Source organism: Amblyomma maculatum, chromosome 1 (genome assembly GCF_055883805.1).
Source record: "Amblyomma maculatum isolate TAMU_Amacu chromosome 1, ASM5588380v1, whole genome shotgun sequence".
NCBI lineage: Eukaryota > Metazoa > Arthropoda > Arachnida > Ixodida > Ixodidae > Amblyomma > Amblyomma maculatum.
In genome coordinates, this window is record NC_139344.1 from 220570617 (window position 1) to 220595600 (window position 24984).

Sequence of the window (24984 nt, forward strand, 5' to 3'; positions counted from 1 at the left end):
AATACTAGTAGAAATGTTCGCCTATAACTCTGGAAGAAAGAATGCATTGCTTTCGCCGCGTTGGCACGCTTCTTGCAGCAAAGTGCTGCACGCTGGTGTGCTTACAGCTCTTGGCTCACTAGGTGTTGCCAGGCCTAACAACCTTTGCATTGAAACCCCACCGGGGTGGCGCAGCAGTTAAGACGCTCGACTACTGTACCCAAGGAAGTGGGATCGAATGATGGCCTCGGCAGCTGCGTTTCGATGGAGACGAAACGGAGTGGCGTCGGTGTGCTGTGCGATGTCAGTGCACGTTAAAAAACCCCAGGAGGTCGAAATTTCCGGAGTCCTCCACTATGGCGTCTCTCATAGCCTGAGTCGCTTTGGGACGTTAAACCCCACAAACCAACTAACCAACTTTGCATTGAAGCTGCAGCAGATGATGGTTTTAAACTGGCTGGTGTTTATCGTAGGATATCTAAACCTGTTACCACTGCACTATAGTAAAAGCTCATTATTTTGAACTTCAAAGGACCTGAAAGAAATGGTTCAAATTATTTGAAAGTTTGAGTTATTGAATGATCCTCAAAAAAAAAAAAAAGAAAAAACCGTCACGAACTGCTTTAGTCACAGTAAATTTATTTAGTGGGACCCGACGTTGGTTGCCTGATTTTGAGATGAGAACAGCATGGCAACGACTACTATTCATGTGTCCATCAATGCTTTTTGAAGCAATGGAGCTGTGCTGCTACTGTGTCACACCTGTGCAAGAAGCCTTCACCAAACTAACATTTAACGGCATGTGACGAATGTGCAGTTTTGCTACCCTGCATGGCTGCAAGTGAAGCAAATGGCATCATAGCAGCAAGAAAAAAAAATTGGCAGAGGCTTAGCTTGGTTAAGCCCGGTAAATTGCGAAAGCGATACCCATGGCTATGCCCAGGTTCAGCTAATGTTCGGCTGGTGGTGGTGCTTATGGATATGCTTGTTATGGTTAGACTGTGGTGGTTATACAATGATTCACTCTGGATACGACATGGATACGCTGTTCCTCCGTCTCTGTAGCTCGCTGCTGTCTCTTACGCTCATTGCGACGAGCTTCCCTAGCGGTAGGTGGCATCGTCGAAGCAGATGTTAAACCACCGGCGGAGGCACCGTCACTACTCGCAGACGGCGTGAGATGGTCGCCCAGCTCTTCGGCGTGACGTCACAACACCTGTTGCGCTCCTAGCGGACAGCGCGGGAGTTAGGCCGCTGGTGGTGGCACCGCCACTGCTCGCAGACGGCGCGAGATGGTCGCCCAGCTCTTCGGCGTGACGTCACACAGAGGTCACGCGAAAGGTCAATGGTGGCACAGCCACGGTACGGCAAAGGCTTGAAAGTGCAAGTAGTATTGTTTTCGCAATAAAATCTGATGGAGGAAAACAAACACTGCCGATGCGGCAGTAAGCTACAAAGCAATGCTTAGCTTGGTTAGGTTCGGCTGGCTGGCTGGCTAATGCTGGCTGGCTGGCTGATGCTGGCTGGCTGATGCGGGCTGGCTGGGGCTGGCTGGTTATGCTGCATTCACTGTGGGCTGGTGCAAAGCTGTAAAGAGGAAAATAGAAACTTTTTTGGAAGTGGGGCAGTTGTCACTTCTGCTGTTGTGTGCACGCAAAGGTGCCCGAGTGACTGTGCAGTACTGAACCGAGGTTTTGAACGAGGTTGTTTTGAAATCTCTTGCCACACCAATCTTACTTGTGCGTGGCCTCTCTTTGAGGGCCCATTTGAATTAGCGAGCTTAGTCTTGCATAGAAATTGGCCAGGACCATGGTGGCAATTTTGATTATCGGGATTTCTGAGCGTTGGTCTAATCGGAGAACCTTTACTGTATGATAGTAATCGCTCATTAACATTAAGTTTCAGCAGGCTTCTGCAAAGCGTTTAGCAGCAGAACAAGTCTTACACCCAACGTGAGGGCGGCTGCTATGTTTTGGCTAGGTAAGTTGACTTCGCCGCATTAAAGAATGTGCCATGTAACAGTACAAGAGAGCGAAGGCCACCCTCAAGCAAGCCTAACTCTTGCCTCATTACCTGATTTCACAGAATTATCGCTGCCAGCACGTGTCCAAGGCTGTAAATCTGAGTCGCCTCTACGATGGAAGTGATTGAACTGAGCTGTTAAGAGGTTGATTGATTGAAAGCATGCTTATTCCACAGTTTTGCATCTACAAATGCTTCGCTGCGGTGGAGGGAATGTGTGGTGGCGATGGAAGGAGCAGGGTTGTTAAGGGATTGGGGAGCGTGGCCTACAGTTCATGACACCGGTGTCCCGCTGGCAGCACGGTGAACGTCGCAGAGCCGGTCGCAGATGGGCAGCCCTGTCGGGTTCTAGGTGAACTTCATGCCTCGGCTTCCTTGGGGAACACGGCAAGCTCCAGGCAAGGGCCAAGCCAGGAGGGAGGTTGGCTGAGGTCCCAGCAGCACAGTGTTGAGAATGCATTGCCGAGGAACCTTGTATCTGAGGCAATCCCAAAGGAGGTGGTCCAGGTTGGCCCTGGTGTCGCAGGTAGTGAAAATGGCCAGAATATCTGGCGGCGCCCCACCGTGATGAAAGCGGTAGAGCAGATATGGAGTCAGCTGCATCCTCATCTGGATTTTATGAAACATGACGGTCTGCTTGCACAAGAATTCGTGGCAAGGGATCTTGGGAAGAAAAAGGGGTTTGCTGTGACTGCAAAGTATGAGGAGCGGTGTGAACGAGTCATTTCTTGCTCCATACAGGGTTGGCCTTTTCTTGATGAGCTTGGCGGCATATCATTTGTGTGTATAGTAGAACCCCTTTATAGTAAAGTCACTGGGACTATCAAAAATATTTACTATATCAGGGTCTTTACTGTATCAGTTGTTGGTGATGACAGGGTTCTGAAGACGCTTCCTGGTAGTTAAATAGGCACTTACTGAACACGTCTTGTTGCTTAATAAAAAAAAAAACAACCTTCCATCTCTTTTTTTTTTTTTTATCATCTCTTCGTGCAATTTTTTGTTATAAAATTTTTTTAATCTTCTAGAAGTACCTTTTAAGCATGGTGACAACGTGGCTACGCATGCAACCAAGTTCGATTTCATGTGAAAACCAAAGCATTGCATGAATATGATGTCACTTTTTGCTGTTTATGTCTTTTAAAAGGCAATAAATGATAAATGTGCGTGGCAGTTAAGTGCCGTATGACCGCACTCGCTGCACCTCCACTTTTTGCCTCCTCTGCCTCATGCTTTGTGCTGCACAGTGCTGTGAATGTTGCCTGCTTCTTCCCCCTCCCTATTTTTTGCAGCACTTTTACTCTCCTTTAAATTCTAAACCAACCACGCTGCCTCATTTCCGTGTTTGTAGACAAGCTTTATTGTTTTTTTTCCTGCGCGCTGCGTGCTTTCCCTCACGGCTCTAAAGCCACCGTAAAGTAGGCTTCTCCTGATTGCTGCTAAGCCTAATGGTAAAGCCACTTGAATGAACACACTATGAGGTTTTTCTGTCTTCAAATACAAACCACCTTTGCCTTGCGATTCTAGGTAGTGCGCGGGCAGTGATATCATATTGTAGGAGTCGTCGCTGCAGTCATGCGCACTTTACTATAACAGATTTTTTACCAAAAACGTGTTACTATAAAGGGGGAAAAATGTGCAGTTGTCTATGGAAGATGAGCTGAGACTTCAGTTTCACTTTACTATACTCGAGTTTACTATTAGCAGGGTTCTACTGTAATAGGAAGTGGTCCTTGCTGGCAGAGGTAGTTGACTTGGTTGTGCTAAATAATGAACCTTCTTATTGCCTGCGATACCAAGATGCGCGGGGACCCATTGGAGCATTAAGATGTGACCATTGTTGCATAGTTGTTATACATATAGCAGTTTGTGGTGAATGCCGGATGTGAGATGGCGGCTGTAATCTACATTGGCACATGCTTGGTAGGCCCCTGTCGTGTGTCAGAGCTACATCGAGATAATCAAAGACCGCTTGCAGTTCAGCTTGCATACTCTGGACCAGAAAGCAGTAGCAGTGTGGTGGTGGCGGCTTTGCGCACCAATAATTTAGTCAAACGAGGCTGTGGTGCCTACAAGGCAAGTGTCATCCACAGTTGGGACAGCCGCATCCGTATACTAGATAATATATTTATGCGGGTGCATGGCACTTTGCATGTGCAGATTTCCTACCGCAGTGATGCGTTGCCATGCGAGAGGGAAGTGCTCCCGAATGGGAGCACTTACGTGTTCTCATTGTGGAGTGCGTCAGGGGAGTGGTGGTGGGATCATAGCCGTGGCGGTGGAGTGTGTCTCTTGCGGCCTGTGTTGTTCAAAGCCTAGTTTCTTGTGTGAGCGGGTGAGTTTCTGTTAGCTCAGAAAAATTGTTGATCAAGCCACAGGTCTTCAGCGAACCGCCACTTTACATTCTCATGATCAGCTGTTCAGTACGAATGTGTGAATATTAAAAAAATTTCAAATAGCAAATAAAATATTCTCACATGCGATTATTCAAAGGAATCAAATATGTTAAAAACTTTTCAAATATTGTTAGAATAATTAGCACGAGTTTCGAATAAGTCATGTAGTAGTACAGAGCTGCGACAGCAACAAAGCCTAGAGCTTTCTGCGTTATCAAAGGAGAGAGTCTGTAGAACACGCCATCTTTTTAGTGTGCTACTGTCAGGCTTGTCCTTACAGTATGCACAACAGTTGCGAGTTGTAATTTCTTTTTTTTTTTTTTCTTTTAGGAACAACTTTACAAGTGGAACTGTACAGATGACCGAAAATTTGAGAACTTCCTTCCACGTGTTTGGTGTATGCTGAAGAGGTACCAGGTATGTTAATGTACTAGTGTGAGTAAGCACTTGTCATGGCTTCTAAGGATAATCAGTGTTTATTTTGTTACGTTGCTGATTTGGTATTCATTGTGACAATGTTCAGTGTATATGATGCGTGTATCACCGTAAAATCTCGTTAATTTGGACTTCAGACTTGAAAAGATTGTAGACCTAAAAAAAATGTTTAAACTGTCAAATGATAAAAAGGAAAATTTGTGAAAAGCCATTTGTGTTACAGCGTATTTCATTGGTGCAAAGCTGAATGAGGGCAGCCTGCTTTTGACATAAAGACTGCACAGCAACAATATTTTTCCACAGTTCTGTCTTGTCCTGTAGCTTGGCACTGGTGGCAGCTCCAGACATGCAGCATAAACTTCATAGGCTTCTTTGTCCAAAGCACTCAGCATGCGCATTGGACAGTTCAATCCTGCTTTAACATGCTATCCTCCATTATGACCTGCATGCATACGGATGTAGTCCACAAGATACACTCTTTTCTGAAGTAAATAGAGCAGTAGTTGTCACCCAGCACACTTATAGCTGTACGCTCGTCATCAGAATACACTGCCATGGATGCGTCATAGCTATTTGTCCGATTGAGCAAACACATGGTGACAAAAGCAGTTGGCAATTTCTTATGCTCTAGCGTACTGTCCTACTTGTAGACCAGGATGTGCTCTGTGCTAAGCTAAAAAGTGACGCTTCTTGAGTTTTCCCAGCTTCGGTTGCACAGACTCATCCATTCCAGGAGGTAAAGATTGAGACCAGCGGAAGGATGCAGACAGAGAGAACAAAACAGAGGAACAGGTCCTTTCGCTGGTTTCAGTCTTTACCAATATTACCAACTGTCCCAGCTCTCCACTGTACTGATTCCAGAAGGTGTTTTGTGTGATTTGCTTCAGAAATCGGATGTTAGTCCTTCGGCTCCAGTGTGGCAGTGGCGTTTGCAGCGAATAAAGCCACTTTGGATGGCCTCCAGTCCTAAGCACTGCTACAAGCATTCCTTCTTCCTGTCCACAGCGAGAGAATGGAACAGACTGCCAGAGAATGTGGTGCTCGCATCGGATGTGGATGTGTTCTCTGCCGGAGTTCGTGATTGTTCGTATAGTGCCTGATATAATGCGCCTTGGATTTGTGTTGGGCATGGTGTTTTCACATTGTTTTCTGTTTCGTTGCAGCGATATTTTTGCGCATTTTTATTTGTTGCTTAGAGGTCAGTTCCATTTTTGATATGTTAAAACTTGGCACCGACTGGATGGTGCTGGTGTTTTGTTTGTCGTGTTCCGCCTTTGTAATATGTACCCTGTATCGCTCCTATCTTGGTCCTGACCGGACTGATAGTATCACTAATAAATAAATAAATAAATAAAGTGTGTGCTGCAAGTTAATGACAAACGCCAGCACCTTCCAGCCATTTGTTCTAAACTAACTGTCTAGCCTGTGTCACCATACCCTAAATACAGTGAAAACACACTTTCTTTTTTCTTACAGATTTCAGCATGTCAAATTTCTACCACTTATTATACATGTATCCAAGCAATGTTCGGCCCAAATTCATAGTTCCAGTCTCGTTACCACCATCATACTCCGAGCAAGACGAGGCACATATAGGAGTAGCATCAGCAGTTGAATCTCTCTCATGCAAAGCATTGTAGTGTCTTCATGTGTGCTGTCACACATGATGAGTGCAGAGTTTTAGTGCACTGGTAGAACGGAAATATCCTGTAACAGAAACGAGGGAGCCGTGTATTTGTGCGAGAGCAGTAAGGCAACTTTGAAGAAAGATACCCAATGGCCGCTGCCACTGTGGGCTAGTAGTGAAGCTCCGAAAATCACTCATTGTCTGCTGACAGGCACTTGCTGGAAGTCAACACTTTTGCCATTGGGCACACATCAGAGCTGCGTGGCAACAATGTACTATGTGTGCAGTTCAAGCTTGAGGACTAATGTTTGGACGATCACTTATCAAACAGGTCGTACCTTAAACTGCGCTGTTTTAAGAATGTTTCCTAATTAACTGATACCAGTCCTTGGGCCTCTGAACGAATGAATTTCTAATGTCGTAGACTTACTTATGTGTTTGATGCGAGCCCAGCAGCTATACAATTTTCCAAAGTAATGAGGTTTTACTGTTTCATGCTGAGGGATATTTGGATGGTTACTTGCCGTGACAATCATACCTCGTCGTGGGTGCACCTGAGGAACCAGGATAAGTTACCATAGAAACCCACATATAATACGTACCTGCATATGGGGACCGGACAGCTGAATGGGTGGCGCCACCTCTCGGCGCATTGGAGCGTATTGTTTGTCGTTGGTTTGCGTGGAAATTGGAAATCCTAAGGTTTAGATGATGTTGTGCGTGAATATATCCTCAAGAGAACAGAAAGTTGGACTAATTGTGTGAATATGTCCAGGGAAATGAAGTCTGGCGAAACGTGATGCGTTGTTGGCTCCACTGGCAGCTACGCAAACTCGTCGGACATTTTTAAGTTGATTCATTTCTACGGGTTTTCACAGAAGCATGAGTGGCGGTTGACCTAAGCATGGTTCTTTGAAAGGCAAAGGCATGAATCTATGTATTTGGTTACTGTGTGGTCATGGAAAGTGCCGAATTTTTAAAATTCCGCTTGCTACCAGATGCTCTGTGCCTTCTGTTCCCCAGGAGTGACGGCACGAGAGTCTTGGAGTCGAAGCCGCACTCCTTCATCTGTAGTCACTTTATTGACAGTTGGAAATCGAAGTAACCCAACAGCGTAAGTTACAACGCTAGCATTTCCCCGCCTGTGTACAAGAAAACCCCAGCACGGAAAAAGAAAAGGCAGCTCCACCATCGTCGTTCGGGCTGCGTTACAATCTTCAGTGATGGGCAGAGACAATGTTTGTGCAGATCCTTTCGCTGACATAGTCAAAGATAATTTACTTTTTTCTCTTAACAGAAAGAGCAGATAGGAGATAAGAACAATTCCTATTACCATGATCTTGTCATTTTTCCTCTTTTCATTTGTCAACCAATGAAAATGCGCTGAGAGCTCTGCGTTGATACTCTTAGAATTTGTTAACATTTGTTTGTGGCATATCCATTTCGCCTAATAAAATCACTCGTTTCACAGCTCAATCAATACCACATGGTCACAAAATTTGCTATCGGCTTCATATAAAAGTCGAACAAGAAAAAAAATACAATTTAATTTGTGGAAACGAGCATATATGTATTATTTTCTTTTTTTTAATTTCGAAGTCCGTGTAGCAGTCTTTTTTTCGCATTCACGTTGCACCTGACACGGCTTTACGTATTTTCTCAGCAGCGTCCATTTCCTGGCCCGCCTAAATACTTGTGTTTCTCATCGGCGCTTTAGTAAACGTGAGATTTCCTGATTGTGGCGTAGTATGACAAGACCGTTTTACCTCTCTCAAAAATTGCTTCTATGGCCAATGTAAAGAGATTTAGCAGCAGTCCGGCAAGCTGCAGTGACAAAGTTGTAAAAGGAATGGCTTTCAGTTATCCGGGTTCCTTTACTTGCAAATAGAAAACTACATACATGGTCGTGTCCCGTCACACTCATTAGGTATCGAGGTCAGCTAGGTGTCGGCCCCGCAAGTTCGTGGTACGCTGAGAAAGTAGACCACCTTAGCGAACGAGCCGTCAGAGGGATTCATTTAACAATAGAACGCTCTCTTAGTTGTCGGTGCCTTATCTTACAACACATCACACTGTGTGTTTGTTTGTTTTGTTTTTTTTTCAATTGTATTTAACAGTTTAACAGTATTGGACTATTGCCTTCAGATGTTCAAGGCTCGCATTGATCTTCCTGCACTGGGAGAACGCTAGCAGGAAATTTAATTTTTTTTTCTTTTCACAACCTCCGCAGCATGTCGGGAGAAAGGCATGTATAGTATAATATTTTCTAAGTCAATTATATGTAGCAGCTCCGGCGTGTTCAACAAGAGCATTGTCGTATATGTAAAAATGATGCTGAGGTGGTATTACTCATTTGGCTTATATTATGATTAAGTTTGATAGTTTCAAGGCCGGGTTCAGTGAGCTATTGTAGCGTAATTGTGCAGGAAGTCCTGAAAGTATATGTGTGTTTGCTATTCCAACCATAAATAGGATCCAACTTTTCTCTTGCTTGTTTATTTTTCTCCTTTTACAGCTCTCGTTGCAAGTTTGAAACTGGAATGTCATTTGCTATCATTCTACTCTGAATTGTTTGAGCCTAGCTATTATGAAAAAAGACAGGTGCGGCATCTTTTTCATTTCACATGAACGCTGACCATTACAAACCACTACTACGGCGCCACGGCGGCATTTGATCTTCAGGCAGGTTTCGACTAGACCTAATATAAGATGGACGCGCAGTGCAGGCGCAATTCCCGGCTTCGAAGTCTCCTTAACAAGTGCCTAACGAAGGTGTTCCTAGCGCATGGTGAAATCATGCGCGCGGCATTTTCGAGTATATAACAAAAATACCATGCGCCGGGCAGTTTCAAAAAAAAAAAAACGCACGCCCTGCCAAGAACGGCCCTTTTCTTTTTCAAGATTTCCCGGTCAAAAAATACTCTTTGTGATTTCTCAAAGCAGCTCAAAGCTCTCAAAGCCACACCACAAAATGACAGGTAAGGACAGGCTCAAAAACGCCTCGCAGAACGGAAACGACTGCGCCGCTCAGCTTCCTCGGCATTCCGCTGTTTCGGCACTCCGCCGCAGGCGGCGCTGTTCCACTGAGGCGACGGTGGCGCCATACAACGGGCGCCCGGTCCCTATAATACAACACATAATTTTGGGATTGCGAAAACAAAACAAAAAAAAAGATGTTTTCATCCACTTATAAGGCGAGCGAGGAGCGATCAGCAAAAGCATTTATTTGCACCAAATTTCGTGGTTACTCTGTGAGGCGTACGCGCTTGCGCTTTTGCATCAATGCCACCCTGCACCTGGCGTCTAATAGTGCCACACATCTTCATGTGTTTGGGCTGGTTCGCTCCCCTTCTCACACCAACACGCTTGATTGGAGCTTTTCACGCACAGTGAGGAGAAGAGCAGCTCACATTGGCCCCGGCAAGTGCGGAACCCACATGGCTGCCCGGTTTATTCTGAAATCAGTAGGCCGCTTCTAGCTCAGACACAGGAAGGCAGCACACAAGCTGCCAGCCCATCATGTTTCGCACTCGTGGCTGTTTGTGTCTTGCACAGCACGCAAGCACCCACTGAAACCATTAAAGCAGTCAGCTGATGCCACCGCTAGATAGCTCCTCCTCTCACTGAAAGCCTGATGTTAATGGTGCTGAATAATAAACAGGACGGAACTGTGAATTTAGGCTGCAATTTGTTCAGATCCTCATGTATACAAGGCGTAAATCTGACATGATAAAATTGGCAAAAGAAAACAACCTTGTATTATACGTGACTTTTTATGGTAACTGGTGCAAAACCTCAGTGGCTATTCAGTTCGATCCCATATATTCGCATGGGCATTTACTGAGATTGTGCATGGGGTTCAAATTGTCTGGATTTATGATGTAACAGGGGGGGGGAAAGATTAATGAGTTTTGTCTCATTTTTTTTTTTTTTCTTTCTTTTCAGACATATCTAGGCCTGTCCTCAAACGAAGGTCATGGGACTCAGAATTCTCTGCCTGTATTAGTCATGGAGTGCTTGCATAAGCATTTTGGTGTGACTTTTGAGTGTTTTGCATCACCTTTGAACTGCTACTTCAGGCAGTACTGTTCAGCATTTCCTGACACGGACAGCTTTTTTGGATCAAGAGGGTGTGTGAGACCAACCCTTTCTTTTTTCCTAGTTGTAGCAGATGTGAATAGTTTAATATTGTAGGACCTCTGCGATATGAATCTCACGGGGTTGTGAAAAAAATTTGTGTCATCAAAACGAAAAAAAAAAAAAGAATCTGTATGCAGAAATTTAGGAAAGGAATTCAAGCATATCTGTTTAAGGCTGCATCACCACAACGTGACACATTGCAACACATAAGGCATGACAAACGATCGCAACGTTAGCGATGTGTGGGCCGTACACATTGCGAACTTCTCGTGGTGCATACAGCACGACTGAAGATAATGATGTCAGTGACTTCCAGAACGCGGGCAGCCGCTATGCATATAGCATGATTAGAGACTGCGGAGTCGGAGATATGAGTGGGTTGTGCGTGCCATCACCAACTGCTCATGGTGCATAGCGCGACTGGCTGCCACAAATGTTAGCGGGTTTGCAGAACGCACACAGCCACAAACTGCTTCCTGTGCATACAGCATGACTAGCAATCATCGAGTTCAAAATATGCGCGGGTTATGCATGCCCACCTTGTGCACTGCTGCAGTATGCTTGCGGTGCATAGCGCGACTTATTTCATAACGTCAGCGATTAGCAGGACGTGCGCGGCCGCAAACTTCTCGCAGCGTCTAGAGCTCTGCGGGCAATTTCGACGGCAGCAACATTTGGGTCGCACGTCACTGAGAGCTGCTCACACAGTGTGTACAGCATGGCTGACGACTGCGGAGTGAATGATGTGCGGGCAGTGTATAATGTCCAAGGCTCCGGTCGCAGTTAGTATGTTCGTATCATCTGTAGCGGCGCAAGAGAGAGTTCTGAACTTTCGGAATTTCGCACATTGTAGACAGTGCACTCCGGCCGGGGAAACTGTGTACTCCGGCCGGGGAATTTTAAAAATTCATATCCCAAAATTCATATGAGCTGAATTCGTATCACTGAGATTTTACTGTAATCTCAAGCCTACCCTTGTGCTTCGTTCCATTGTGGCATTGTATACATTTAACTGTAATCTTGTTATAGACCTTATCCATATGCCCATACAGATAATCATAACACACAACATGGCGTTTGCGTGCGTGACAATCCTATTGTCCAGAAAATCCAATAAGTACCCTCGCCCCCAGGCTTTGGGGGGAAGGGGGGGGGGGGGAATTTCGTCAACACCCTTGACCACACCTGTTAAATAATTACGAGGGACTTTAGCGACTAAAGTGGTGCAAGGCGAAAGCCTGAGTGCCGCATCCTGCTACGCAACTGGCACTAATTAGTAATAAATCAATTAATTTATTGTGTAGTAAATCATTTTGACTAGTCATTTTGTAGGTAATTATTAATTAAGCCCTAATTAGTTATTGATAACTAGTCATTGATTAGTAACTGATCATTGATTGGCATATGGCCTAATAAGGCACGCATTCGCGCATACTGTGGTGGTGCTCTGTGATTGGTCGAGACCTCTATGACGTCATCCCGCCTCAGTCAATCAGCCGACGCAAAGGAGGGACACATTTTGTCCATGGCAGCATGAGCCATTAAAGGCTTTCGTCTTAAAAAGTGGGTTGCATGGCCTTCTCCACCTCCCCTTTGTGCGGGTAAAGCAGAGAGTCAATAGTGCCTATACCATGTTGCCTCTGTATAGTAAAATGTTTAGTTTAACACAAGGAAATTTTTGCCTAATACAGGATCGAGCATCATGCAACTTTAAAATTGAAAGAGGGTCACAGCAGAAAATCATTTGCGTCAATTTAAGGGGAGGCAGTGATTTTAAAAGCAAAATTTTTATTACAGTAGAACCCCGCTATAGTAAACTCGGATATAATAAAAACTCTGATATATTAAAGTCAAACGTAAGTCCCAGTTCATCTTCCATAGACAACTGTACATTTTCCCCCCTTTATAGTAAAGACGTTTTTGGTAAAAATCGATTATAGTAAAGTGCTCCTGGCCGCGGCAACGACTCCCACGATATGATATCTCCACCCGCGCACTACCTAGAATCGCGAGGCAAAGATTTTTTTTTATTTGAAAACAGAAAAATAACGCCTTGTTCATTTAGGTGGCTTTACCATTAGGCTTAGCAGCAGTCAGGAGAAGCCTACTTTACAGAGACCTTGGAGCTGTGAGGGAAAGCGCGTAGGGAAAAAAGAAGATAAAGCTGTCTGCAAACATAGCAAGGAGGTGGCATGGTTCGTTCAGAAAGTAGAGTAAAAGTGGAGCAAGAAATAGGGAAGGGAAAGAAATGAGTGAACATTCACTGCAATGTGCAGCACAAAGCATGAGGCAGCAGAAGCAGAAAGTGGAGATGCAGCGAGCGTGGTCTTACAGCACTTGAGTGCCACGCGCATTTATCATTTATTGCCTTTTAAAGGAAAGAAACTTTCACATGCAATTTAACTTGATTGCATTCGTAATCACGTTGTCCTCATGCTTAAGAGGTACTTCCACAAGACGTAAAGAAATCTTATAATGAAAAAATTGCACAAAGAGATGATAAAAGGGAGATGGAAGGTATTTCAGTTTTTTTTTTTTTTTTTTTCATTAAGCAGCAAGATGTGTTCAGTAAGCGCTTATTTAACTACCAGACGGCATCTTCAGGACCGTGTCATCACCGACCACTGATATAGTAAAGACCCTGCTGGTCTCGGTGACTTTACTATAAAGGGGTTTTGCTGTATTGGGCATATTGTAGTGAAATTAGTCATGTATATGTATTTCTTCCTACTGTTTTCAAAAATATAATATATAAAAAAAACAGTTCCAAACACTGTGCCTGTTCATAGCTAACATATTTTGAAGCATGCACATAATAAAAAAAAAATTTATTGGTGGTTTAGCATAGCTAAGCGCAAAATATTGTGCGGTAGCACTAGGGAATGCTTCGCACAACCTTTCACGTTCTAAGCTTCAAGTCGTTGTCGCCGTTCTTTGTCGGTTTCACTGGAAAGCTTTGCCCAAGCTTGTACTCTCTTCCTTGAAGCTTTCTTGAGCACAGCGATACTCTGTGTCAGACAGCCTGAACAAGCTTGGGTTAGCATGGAGGCTAACCAGGGCACAACCTTGCCGTGCATATGTAGGCTACACTATGACACGACTTCATCCAAGCCACCTATCAGCGGAGCAGAAAAAGTGGGCATTATAGTGAAAATTCACATGTTAAACACCAACCTCGTTCTCCTGTAGTGCTACCTGTGGTTCAGATGTCAAGATACTTCCACACATTCAGAATGAATTACCACCTATTGCGGTCTTTAGTGCAACATCATTGGAGGAGATTAAGACAGTGGCATCCAAAGTGCAGCATCTAAGACTGGCAGCGTAGCACTGAAAGATCCAGCTAACATACAATATATAGTGGGACCAGAAAAAAAAAAGTATGTAAACCAAAGGTGGTCCTTGATTGTATCTTTTGCATATAACAGGCTCATTCCAATCAAAGGATAAAAGATTTGGTCGCGAAGGGACAAAGTCTGTGTTTTCACCCAAAGGCAAAAATGCCCAGGGGCCCCAAAAAGAAAATGGGAGGGTGGACTACTCAGTGACTTACAGCCAAAGCGTGGTTCTAGGGAAACTCCCCTAAGCTCCCCTGGAATGTAGGTGGAGTGGTGGGGAATTTGGGTAAGGGATTGAGGTTGTCAGGAATGGGGTCAGTGTGTGAATTATTCAATGACCAAATCAATTCGAGCTCCTTTTCTGGCCTTCATAGAGGGCCTTAGCTGAACGTGCAGTCCTCAGCCTCTAAGCATATTTTGGTTGGTATAAGGCATAAAAAACAGCCGAGAATTGTTTTTCTTCTACGAGGTGGTGTTAGAAAAATAATGAGACAAATTTTTTTGTAACCACGAATTTTATCCTTTTTTACATCAAGGTTATCGCTTCAAAATAGTACCCTTCTGCATTTACACAGTGACGGAGATGTTGCTTCCAATCTTCTAACAGTTCTGGAAGGCTTCTGCTGGAATGCGTTTCAGCTCATCTGTGACACTCCTCTAGATATCATCCGGAGTACCAAAGTGATGTTAAGTGGGTTTCGAGCCGGGGGAATAAAAAGAAATCACAGGGACTGAGATCTGGTGAATAGGAAGTGAGGACTCACAGGAATACTATTTCTTGCCAAAAACTAATTGGACATTGCCATGTCACAGTGTGCATTGTTGTGGTGAAGCATCCATGTCTGTGCAATGCCTGTTCGCACACCTGCAACTTGTTTCTTGAGTCTTTCAAGAACTTCACTATAATTGAGAGTATGTCCTGGAAGCACAAATCCCTCGTCAACAATCGCCGACTGTTAAAGAAGAAAAAAAAAAGCATCTATTTAGTTTTCGATTTGCTCATTCTCACTTTTCTTGGGCGGAGAGAGAGTGTGGTGTGCCACTCCCGACTTTGTCATTTTGTCTTGGGATTGTTTTCAAAAATCCGCGATTCGTCACCTGTTATAACGTGACTGAAGAATTATGGCTTTTTTTTTAGGTACTCTAAAAAATCAAGGCACACATCTTTTCTGTTATTGTTCTGCTCATTCGTGGGGTTCTTTGGAACCATCTTCACGCATACTTTCCGAATACCCAAATCCTGTGTTAAGATTTGATAGATGGTAAAAGCATTCAAATTCAACTCATTCTCATCATGATTCGGCTATCTGTCATTACAAGAGACTTCACTCTTTCTACTTTGTCATCTGTTCTTGAGGTTGACAGTTGACCCAGGACGCAGGAGCTTCGTTATCCACTTCTTCTCGGCTTGCTGAAAAGCCTTTGTGCCATCTGAACACTTGTGCCCGCATAGTGAATGTTCTCCATAAGCCTTTTTCAACTTCAGTAGCGGTTTTGCTAAGTTTCAAACAAAATTTGATGGTGCCGTGCTGTTCATGCTTTTGCCGGTTCATATTTACAATTCACTTGACAAACACAACTTCATAAATTCTCAACAATCATGTAGCAACTGCGGCCAGTTCAAACTGTCAGACTCACAAAATCACTCCAATCTTCTTACTCAAGGCTTTCACAAGTGTGCCAGTACTCAAAGCTCGGAATTGCATGCAGTGCTTTCTTGCACCAGGTGTGCGTTTTCTTGTACTACAAGCTGCATATCACACAGCACTGTGTTGCTTCCTGCTTTTTTTTTATCTTCAGCTTCTGTTTTCACTGCTAGCAAGGTGCTTGCACATTGTCATTGTCACTTGAGGAACAAAACAAATTGTAGTCTTCAGTATCACTCAAATCAGTCGCATCGCCGCTCTCGCACTGCGCCATGTTCATTTGTGTAGGGACAAGTTCCTACGTTCAGGCCAAGCAAAAGCAGTCTGGCCTTGTATCTATGCTGCCATCTCTCGACGATCCGAAAAAATGCTTTAGACAAGCTCTGTTCATTTTAAACCATAATCAGAATGCCAGAAAGCATGAACTGGACTCGTAATGAGCCAAAAATGGCAGTTGGATTATGTCGAGCCTGGCTTATTCAAGTCCACCAAGGGGTTAACCGAGTTTTTATATAACTTTGCTACCATTGCTGTCTATTTTATATATATATATATGTAGATATACATGAAAGAGAATTTGTCTGGGTCACCTGAACATTCGGAACAACAAAACTCAATTTTTAAAGAAAATTACCCTTTTCCAGTGCATATGTTCTCTTAAAATTTACATACCATCAAGGTGGGAAGCAAAAAATTGGATAATAGCACACACAAGTAGCAACTTCTGTAGGGTAGTGTGAGAAAAAAAATAGATAGCTAGACCAGCAATGCCTTCTTCAAGTAAGATAACACAACTTGAACTTGTCTTATGTTCTCTGTCTTCACCTCGCTTCATTTGTAGGGAATAAATTTTCTATTTGTAACTATACTGTTTCTGAGAGACTGTTTTATTCATTGCGTCCATGTAACATGTATATGAACATACCTAGCATGCTCATGTATCTTTTAGAGCATTTTTGACTCTGATAAGACGAAGCAAGTCTGCTGTGATATCATTTAACCTGTGTAGGGTTATATCATAAGAGCAGTGTGGATATGTAGTGTGGTTTGCAGTATGAACCCTCTGCTGTGTAATAACAATGTATTCTGTGTACATCGAGTTTTAAATTCAGTAATGGAATGGTGTGCTGGCTATAGGTTGCATCATGATCAATAGTGACCATGGCTATTTGTTTTCTTTTTTACTAATAGTGCTGGACTCTTCTGCTAACTGAGCCAGCTGCCAACAGTCTGTCACGAAATTAGTAAAAGTTCAAGTATTCTATCAGTTTTCTGTTTGCTCCGTGTAATTTTGAGATTTCTTGCTTTGCCATGAATAGTAAAACGTTGTTGACTCGTCCCTTTTTTTTTTTTTTTTTTTTTTTTTTTTTGAGCAAGGGTCAAGGTTGTACTCAAAAGCCAAAAGCTTGTTTAATGGCCACATTAAATTGTTGCAAATAAATACACCTCAAAGTGAAACCAACATAGATTTTTGGTTTTGTTTGCTGTGGTTTGCTTTCAGATCCATCTTGAAGTTTTTCCCCATTGCTGGCTCATTTGAGGTCAACCCTCCTTTTTCAGAAGAACTTATGGAGGCTACCGTGGATCACTTGGAGGTTTGTGACTTGTATGCTCGTTGCAAATGGCTCTTTTCCGCTAAGCTGTCAGAAAGGTGGATGGGCTGTCTTTGTTGCTGAATGGTCTCTTGGCATCTCAAATGGCAAGGAAGTGTTATGTAGACTTCATGCCAGCTTACAGTTTTCTCAATTCATGTCATGTATTTAACTTTATTGCCAACACATTATGACAGGTGGGGCACATAAGCACCTGCCACAAAGCAAGAAAAAAAAAAGGGGAGAACGAAATATTGTCCCAGGCTTCCTTTATGGGGGGGGGAAGAGGAGGTGCTGTAGAAGAGGGAGATTCTCACTAGCGAGGAAGGGGATGTGGGAATTGCTGGTTATAACTTGTAGTACTACTGCCATTCAGCCCAAAAAAAGTTCCATCTGCAGCTGTTACTGTCAAAGCGTATGTGCATGGAAAAAGGAACAGAGACAAATTTGCGGGAGTACTGGAGTTGTTTGATTGCCCTTGTTATTTGGGGGAAGGAGTGCCTTGAGTCATTGGTTCAAGAAGCATAAGACTAGAATTGACTGATTTTTGAGACTGTAGTAATTTGGACATGGCGCGAGATTTCGGACATAGTTCAGGAACCGTAACGCACCCTGTACGAGCAAAGTACCAGGTGTTACAGCGAACACTTAAAAAAAATTTCTGAAACTAGTGGGCTCAAAATAGAAACAAAAGTAGTATTTGCATTAAAAAACCCTCTGCTGCAGTGGACACAGTATGCTGCAAAATTCCTCAAATTATCTCCATAATTAACTCGGTTCAGTTCAGTCGTTGTGTCCGACTCTTCATGATCCTATGGACCATATCACGCCATGCTTTCCGGTCTCTCACTATCTTCCTAACATCACATAACTTCATCTGCAGCGCTTCGAGGATGCCATCTAGCCATCGCGTTCGCTGCCTACCCCTTCTTCGGTGACCCTCACCCTTTCCCAACATTTAAAACTACATTAACCAACATTAACTAAAACCTATTAACTTTTTAATGATCACAGTTAGGTGGTTAGTTCTAGTGGGGGATTCAAAACCATGAACAAGACGATGTCATATCAGATTTTTAAACGAAGAAAAACTCATAGGGCAGTGCAACGAAATCACTTTTTTTTTTCTTTTTTTTTTTTTCTTCCACACACAACCGAAGCTGAGCACACGAGATGCACAGGAAGCTCTGCACATAAACGATGTCCAGTAATGATGTGTGCAGTGGCTGCAGTGCTAAGTTTAAACTGCAGGTGTACTGCGCCACTTTGTGTGCATTTTTTTGCCTCGCAGGTTGGTGCAAGGAAAAGGCGAGTCACTGCCAACAGTGTTATAAAGGGCATGACACATCGCAGTAGAGCAAACAGTTGGAATTTTGCGCCATTGCCTCTTGAACATGCCACCAACGAACGTCACTTTTTTTATCGAGCTTCCTGCACGTCTCAGACACTTTTGGCTTCTTATGGGAAAAGGTGTCGGATTTCCTTGCACTGCAGGGGTTTAGAAAACTAGCTTTCCTTCATTTCAAGAACCGATATTTGCATCATCTTCTTCACGGCATCGAACTTGCCATTGGGACTAACCACCCAGCTTGACCACTAAATATTTAATTAATGGAGTTTAATTAAATAGTTTCATTATTAGTGGGTTTTGGCAGCATATTGTGTCTGCTGCTGCAAAGGGTTTGTTGTTCAGATTTTATTTTTCTATTGTGAACCCACTGCTTTTAGGAATTTTGGTAAGTTTGCTGAAACATCTAGCATATACTCACTGCTGATATTTAGGGCTCTGTGGACTCCAAAATTTTCTATTTTCTAGGCTAATATAGGTGGCAGCACGACTGTGGAACTTTTTTTTTCTTTTTTCAACAGAAAGGTAGTTTTTTTGGCATAATATAGACTTGAGAAGGCATCGCTGTCACAATATACTCATTCTTTGCGACCATGAAAGGCACCAGGCACCATCTTGGATTTAAATGGAGTCATTCAGATGGATTGGTTTGTATAGGCTGGGCTGTTTGTTCATCGTTGCCTTGCCACTCAAGAGTAGCAGTAACGTACGCTCTTTGTCATCACTGAGGTGGCCTGCAGAGAGCTTATGGTCACATTGAAAATGCTACAGGTGCAGTGTGCACCGTGACTTCGGTGTTGCCAAGCACAGGGTGCGCTGTTGGGAAGTGCGTTTGCAGATGCTCATTCCGCTCGCATTATTCTTGTGGGTTCCATCTCTCGATCCTCACGACTGTCATTACCCATAGAACCAGACTTGCTTCTGCTTGTGCAGTAGGTGCATTCATTCCCTTTTTGACCTGCAGTCCTTCTGCATTGCGGGGTGTCATAAATTGAGATGACACCCCGCAATGCAGAAGGACTGCATTGAGACTGGGCTTCTTCGATTATCCGCGTCTGGTAGCCTGCGGGCTGCCCACGGGCGCTTGAGTGCAGAGCTAACCTTTCGTTTTTTTCTCGAGTCGCACCGCCCACTTCCAGTTGCTGCCAGAATGTGTTTGTTTTTCTCTGGCTTGGTTTCAGGCAGACCCGCCATGACAATTTTGTGCTGGCAGCTCCGAGCTGCGCTCGGTCAACTAAGTAGACGATGGAGGGGTGATGTGGAAGTGGGGAGCATGTGTCGCCATTTTTATGTAGATTAGAAGGACCGCAGTGCTTCATGCAACATTTTTTTCGATCTCGAGGGCAGCACAGATGCGTGTTTCGGCTAGTTCGTGATGCACGCCATCTCTGACGTCTATTTCAAGTGTTGCTGTTTGCTTATTTCGTGTTCGTGTTGCAACGCATCTATTCTAGCCATTTACAAGCGCAGATGTTTGCTTCATACTGAGCTCATTGAATTCAGAATCGCAAAATATATTTATTCTGTGAAGTCTGTAGTGTCAGCTTATTTTATGATACTGCTCGAGGACCTTCTCGTGCGCAACCATGGATTCCAGCAACCAGTATGTGCACACGCATTAAGGCATGCACATCATCGGCATGAGGAGTGCGCGTTCGGGTTTTCAATTTTTTGCGCAGTGGGAAGGCGGACGAGGTTCGGAAAATGCTCGGAGATGAACACACTCAAGGTTTGTATACAGACATTAATACCCAAGAAAGTAGCAGGGGGACAGCGGCCGATGTAGCTCAGTTGGAAGAGCACCGGACGCGATATTCGGAGGTCGTGGGTTCGGTTCCCACCACCGGCACATTGTTTTTCCTTCTACTTTGTGTTTAGTTTTCTTTCCCCTAAACAGATTACATTATTAATTTATGTGGTTACTGAAATAAAAATTGAAAAAAAAAAAAGACAAAGTACAATCCCAATGCTTTCCTTGGCCTCGCCGACTGTTCGCTTCTTTCCTTCTTGTTTTTTTAGTGTGATAGCATGCCTTGCAATACAAAACGATTATTTACAAAAATAGATGCACGCCGGATTCCCAAAGTAAATATACTAAACTTGAGTGATAGGTGGCGCTTGCTATATTTCCTTTGGATCACCTTCATACGGTTCAATACCCGCATCTGTTCATTTTTGTTTTCTGTGCTAAGACGGCTCCAAAATTTAAATTCGTGCTGCAAAATGCAGTTATTTTATTTTTTCATTTGAGCTGCTCCAAATCTGGGCTTTACTGCCCCAAAACTAAGATTTTGCTGCTTCGAAAATTGCTACAAATCCTATTTCAGCTGTGCACCCCTGCATGGGTGATGGATAAACCTTTGGTGCACCTTCGTGTTCCCGGGATACCAAAAAAATCACTGGTGCCACTTAGCGGTCTCTAACAACCTACTCTGGTGAACATCTGGTCAGAATAGCCTAATCGAACCCGGATATATCGAACTTGAAGGGGATCGCGAAATAGTTCGATATATCGATAATTCGATATACAGAAATCGGCTTGGGACGGCACTTACGATGCGAAAGAACGATACTGTATTTGTCGCGTAATCAACACACTCGCATAATGAACCCACCCTCCTCCTTTGCACTCGCGAATTTGGAAGGAAAAAAAAGTGTTAAGGCCAGCTCGCTCACATGCAAGCAAGCGATTAAGTGATCTCAGCAACGAGCCGCAGCGACAGAGCAAAAAATTTTCAACTTGTTGGAACTGAGGGCGGCAGCTCAAAACAAGGTTTCTGTGTCGCCGCGGCAGAAATCGCTAGCGCTTGCATGTAGCACTCCGTTTCGGCCGTCTCATCCACAGCTCATTTCTTGGCAGCGTGCCAAGATGCTGCGCAGTCGCGGCATGTTTATCTTTTGATAGCTGCTGCTGCGGCGGGGAGAGAACTTGGCAGACTGCCCGTGATGGCTTGATTGCACAAGCCTGGTTCGATTTATCACGCCGCGCTTGGGGCAGGCGTAGTCTACTGCCACAAAACCATTGGAAAGCGTGATAAAGTAGCTGCAAATGCTGTTTGAAGCGAAAAATGCTAAAAGCCGGTGTCATGATCGCAGCTGACCGCGTGCTTTCGTTGATTCATACATGCAAGGATAAACGACTCCAGCAAAGAAAAAACAAGCCGCTTCGGAACGCCATATCTTACGCTATGCACAACGATAAGAACAAACAACTCTCGCAAAAAAAAAAAAAAAAGAGGAAAAAAAAAGATAGATCTGCCACTTCTGAACTTCCGCAGGCGCCATAGCCACGTCAGCCGCCGCGCGCAGAGGGTTCGCAACACACGCTGGAGGAAGAGTCCGACGTTCTGTCTGAAAACAGGCTGAGCTGGCTTGGCGCATGCGTAGCGCGTGCTACTGCGAACGAAGGGCCGGGATAGAGGAAGAAGAGAGATAGCTCAGCAAAAGAATTGGCTCACCCTTGCGCTTCGCTCTATCGCATTTTTCCCCTCTCGTTCCCACCGGTTCTCTCTGGTTCATTCACGCACATGGCTTGCAAACATCACGTGCTGGCGTGCGGGAAACAATAACCGCAGATGCGCGCGCCTTTGGGGAATGGGCGCGGCGCTGCCCTAGCTGAACTGTCCCCTCTCATTCCTTCCGCGCGTGGCTTGAAAACGTCACGTGGCAAATTGCCGAGGGTGATGCGATCGTCTTTGGGGAAGGCACACTTTCCAGTGTGTGGTGCGGAGTTCGATATATCGAACGACCGGTGAAATTGAGTTCGATATACAGCGCGTTGCACATTTAGAGGCGTGATGTAAAATGCTTCTCTCAGCTAAACCGTAGAATCCTCGCAGTTCAAATTTTGCGCAGAAGGGGAATTTTGTCGCTAGTATTTTTTAATACCAAATTTGTTTGGGGTACTTGCCTGATTCGATCAACAGAACTCAAATGTTCCCATCTTATGCGGCGGCGACAGCGGCAGACGAGCCGCTGCCCCAGAGATGGTACTAGTGGCATTACCTAATGCTGCTTACAACAACTCTGTAGCAGCAAACGAGGGGAAGAACGTTTTTGGCAGAATATTTGAGTTGTTGTAAGCAGCGTGAGGTGGCGCCACTAGTACCATCGCTGGGACAGCTGTTTGTCTGGCGTCGTCGCCGCCGCATAAGATGGGAACATCTGACTTTTGATCGAATCAGGCAAGTACCCCAAACAAATTTGATATTAAAAAATACTAGCAACAAAATACCATTTCTGTGAAAAATTTGAACTTCGAGGATTCCGCGGTTCAGCTGGGAGAAGCATTCTAAATCGCGCCTCTAATTGTGCAACACGCTATATGATGCGGCTTTCCTATACTTTTACATGGGATTTTCAAGGGGATATTCCGTGAGTTCGATATAACCAAAATTCGATATATCCGGGTTCGACTGTATAATCGCGTATACACCGACAGAGTCAGCACAGGCATTCGCTGCAGCTGTGGTCATACCAGCTCAGGAAACGGCTTTACATTTCCTTTTGGGACATACTTTTACGTCAACCACTGCTGAACTTGTATCCATTCGGGAAACTGTTTGCTACATATGTGGGGAACCACCTTAAATATGATGTATATTCACGGACTCAAAGACTGCATTGCAAATTTTGGAAAATTTCTTACGCCACACTACCTACCAGTCTCTGGCACTAAACATTATGGAGCTCCTCGCATCTGCCCAAATGCAAGGCCACAGGATAATGTTTCAATGGATCCCTGCCCACTGCGGGCTGCGTGGAAATGAACAGGCCGATGTTGAAGCGAAAAGTGCACTCAGCAATGGCCTCCAAGCAGCTGTGCCTTTTTCAAGAGCGGATACAACGTGCCTTTTTACGAACTGTATGAAGAATGCTACAGCAGCTTGCTGGGCCCAGCCAGACGCCCGACACATTCGTCTAAAAAGGCTCGATGGAACATTGAAATTTTGTGTTCCGCGTGATATTCCGCGTCATCATGCATGTTTGCTACATAAACTTTGTTTAAACGTGGATTTCACGCGCAGCTACTTACATTTAATTGGTCAGGTGGACTCTCGGGAATGTTCAACTTGTGGCATCCCCGAGACTGTGGACCATATATTATTGGTGTGCCCAGTTATGCGTGTGAAAGAAATGTGCTAGCCGCTTCCTTGAAGCATTTGGACAAGAGGCTTCTGTCGGAGGAACTGCTGCTAGGCGCTTGGCAGGACAAGGGGAAGGGTTTCAAGGCAGTGCGGGCTCTTTGCCATTTTTGTGCGCCACCAGACTTTATTCGCACTTGTAAAGCAAGCTGCCGTTATATTTCATATGCCTTCTCCCGCATCGTCACCCATCATGATCTTCTTCTCTCCTTCCCCTCCCCCAGTGCAGAGTAGTAGGCCAGATTTTAATCATTCCGGCCAACCTCTCTGCCTTTCCTTTCAATAAATCCATCTATCTTTACAAAAGATAGCGAGGTGCTGAAAGGGGTAAGGGACTATGTCTGCTTAGAGCAGGTAGTAGCCATAGATCTGGACCATGAAAGGGAAATAACTAGGATAATCAGATTGAGATGAAGCAGATTTGGCACTCACAGATCATGACTAGCGGCTTACCAGTATCCCTCAAGAAGAAAGTAATATAATAGCTGTGTCGTAAAGGTGCTCATGCATTGGGCACTGGCATCTCTCATAGCCTTAGTCACTTTGGGATGTTAAACTTCATAAACTAAACCTTTTGACTAGTAGCGTTACATTTATGAGGCACACGTTGCTTTTGTGTGTGTTTCTTCGCGACATTTGCTTGTCAGCACAGAATGTCTTTGTTCAGTACCCAGATGCACACGCTATTAATTCGTAGAACCCTATTTTGTTTACTTTTGATGCAATTGGTATCTCGCTTTTTGGCAGTACTATGTGGCAATTGATGTGGCACGCATGCTAAACTTGCCCTGTGAGCCAGCATGGTGCTCTCATGGTGCGGGTGCTCGTTTGTCAGGGTTGAGCAATGTGGGATGCTACAGTGTCTGTATTCTTTTTTCAAGATTGTGAATTCGTGCTCAGTTCTTGTGGCATTTATAGTATTCACTACAGACAGCATTTGAAGACTCTCCCAAGGATGTTTCAGCTCTTTTTAGTCATGATCAGATCCAGGTTCAATGTGTCACGTGTACTGTGTTCATGTTGTGTTTATGTGTTCAGGCTATTTGAACTTAATTAAATTTTTTGAATGGCCTAGTGCTTGACTACTTCCTGTAGAGCACATCAGAGAAGATTAACCTTTTTTTAGAGGGACAGGAGTGATCGCTCACCCAAAGTGAGAAATTTTCTTTGTGAAAACTATGCGGGTCCTCCCGTTTCCTTCACTGAGAAAGTTCAGGAAGATATGCATCATGCACCTTGCCTCTTTTGTAGCACAATCTTGAAAATGGAACAGAAGCTGTGAAGACATATACTTAGGCAGTCTCTTTTTTACTTGTT

The 24984-nt window shown here is 44.2% G+C and overlaps 1 protein-coding gene across 3 annotated transcripts in view; it reads left to right on the forward strand.

The window, feature by feature from the left end:
* The window catches only part of Pcif1 (Phosphorylated CTD-interacting factor 1), a 145330-nt gene that overhangs the window by 97819 nt on the left and 22527 nt on the right, over nucleotides 1–24984 (forward strand). For all 3 annotated transcript variants that reach the window (XM_084590331.1, XM_084590333.1, XM_084590332.1), the window contains exons 10-12: nucleotides 4728–4814; nucleotides 10405–10589; nucleotides 17085–17178. In XM_084590331.1, the coding sequence (XP_084446457.1) occupies nucleotides 4728–4814; nucleotides 10405–10589; nucleotides 17085–17178 (366 nt within the window). The remainder of the gene's footprint in view (nucleotides 1–4727; nucleotides 4815–10404; nucleotides 10590–17084; nucleotides 17179–24984) is intronic.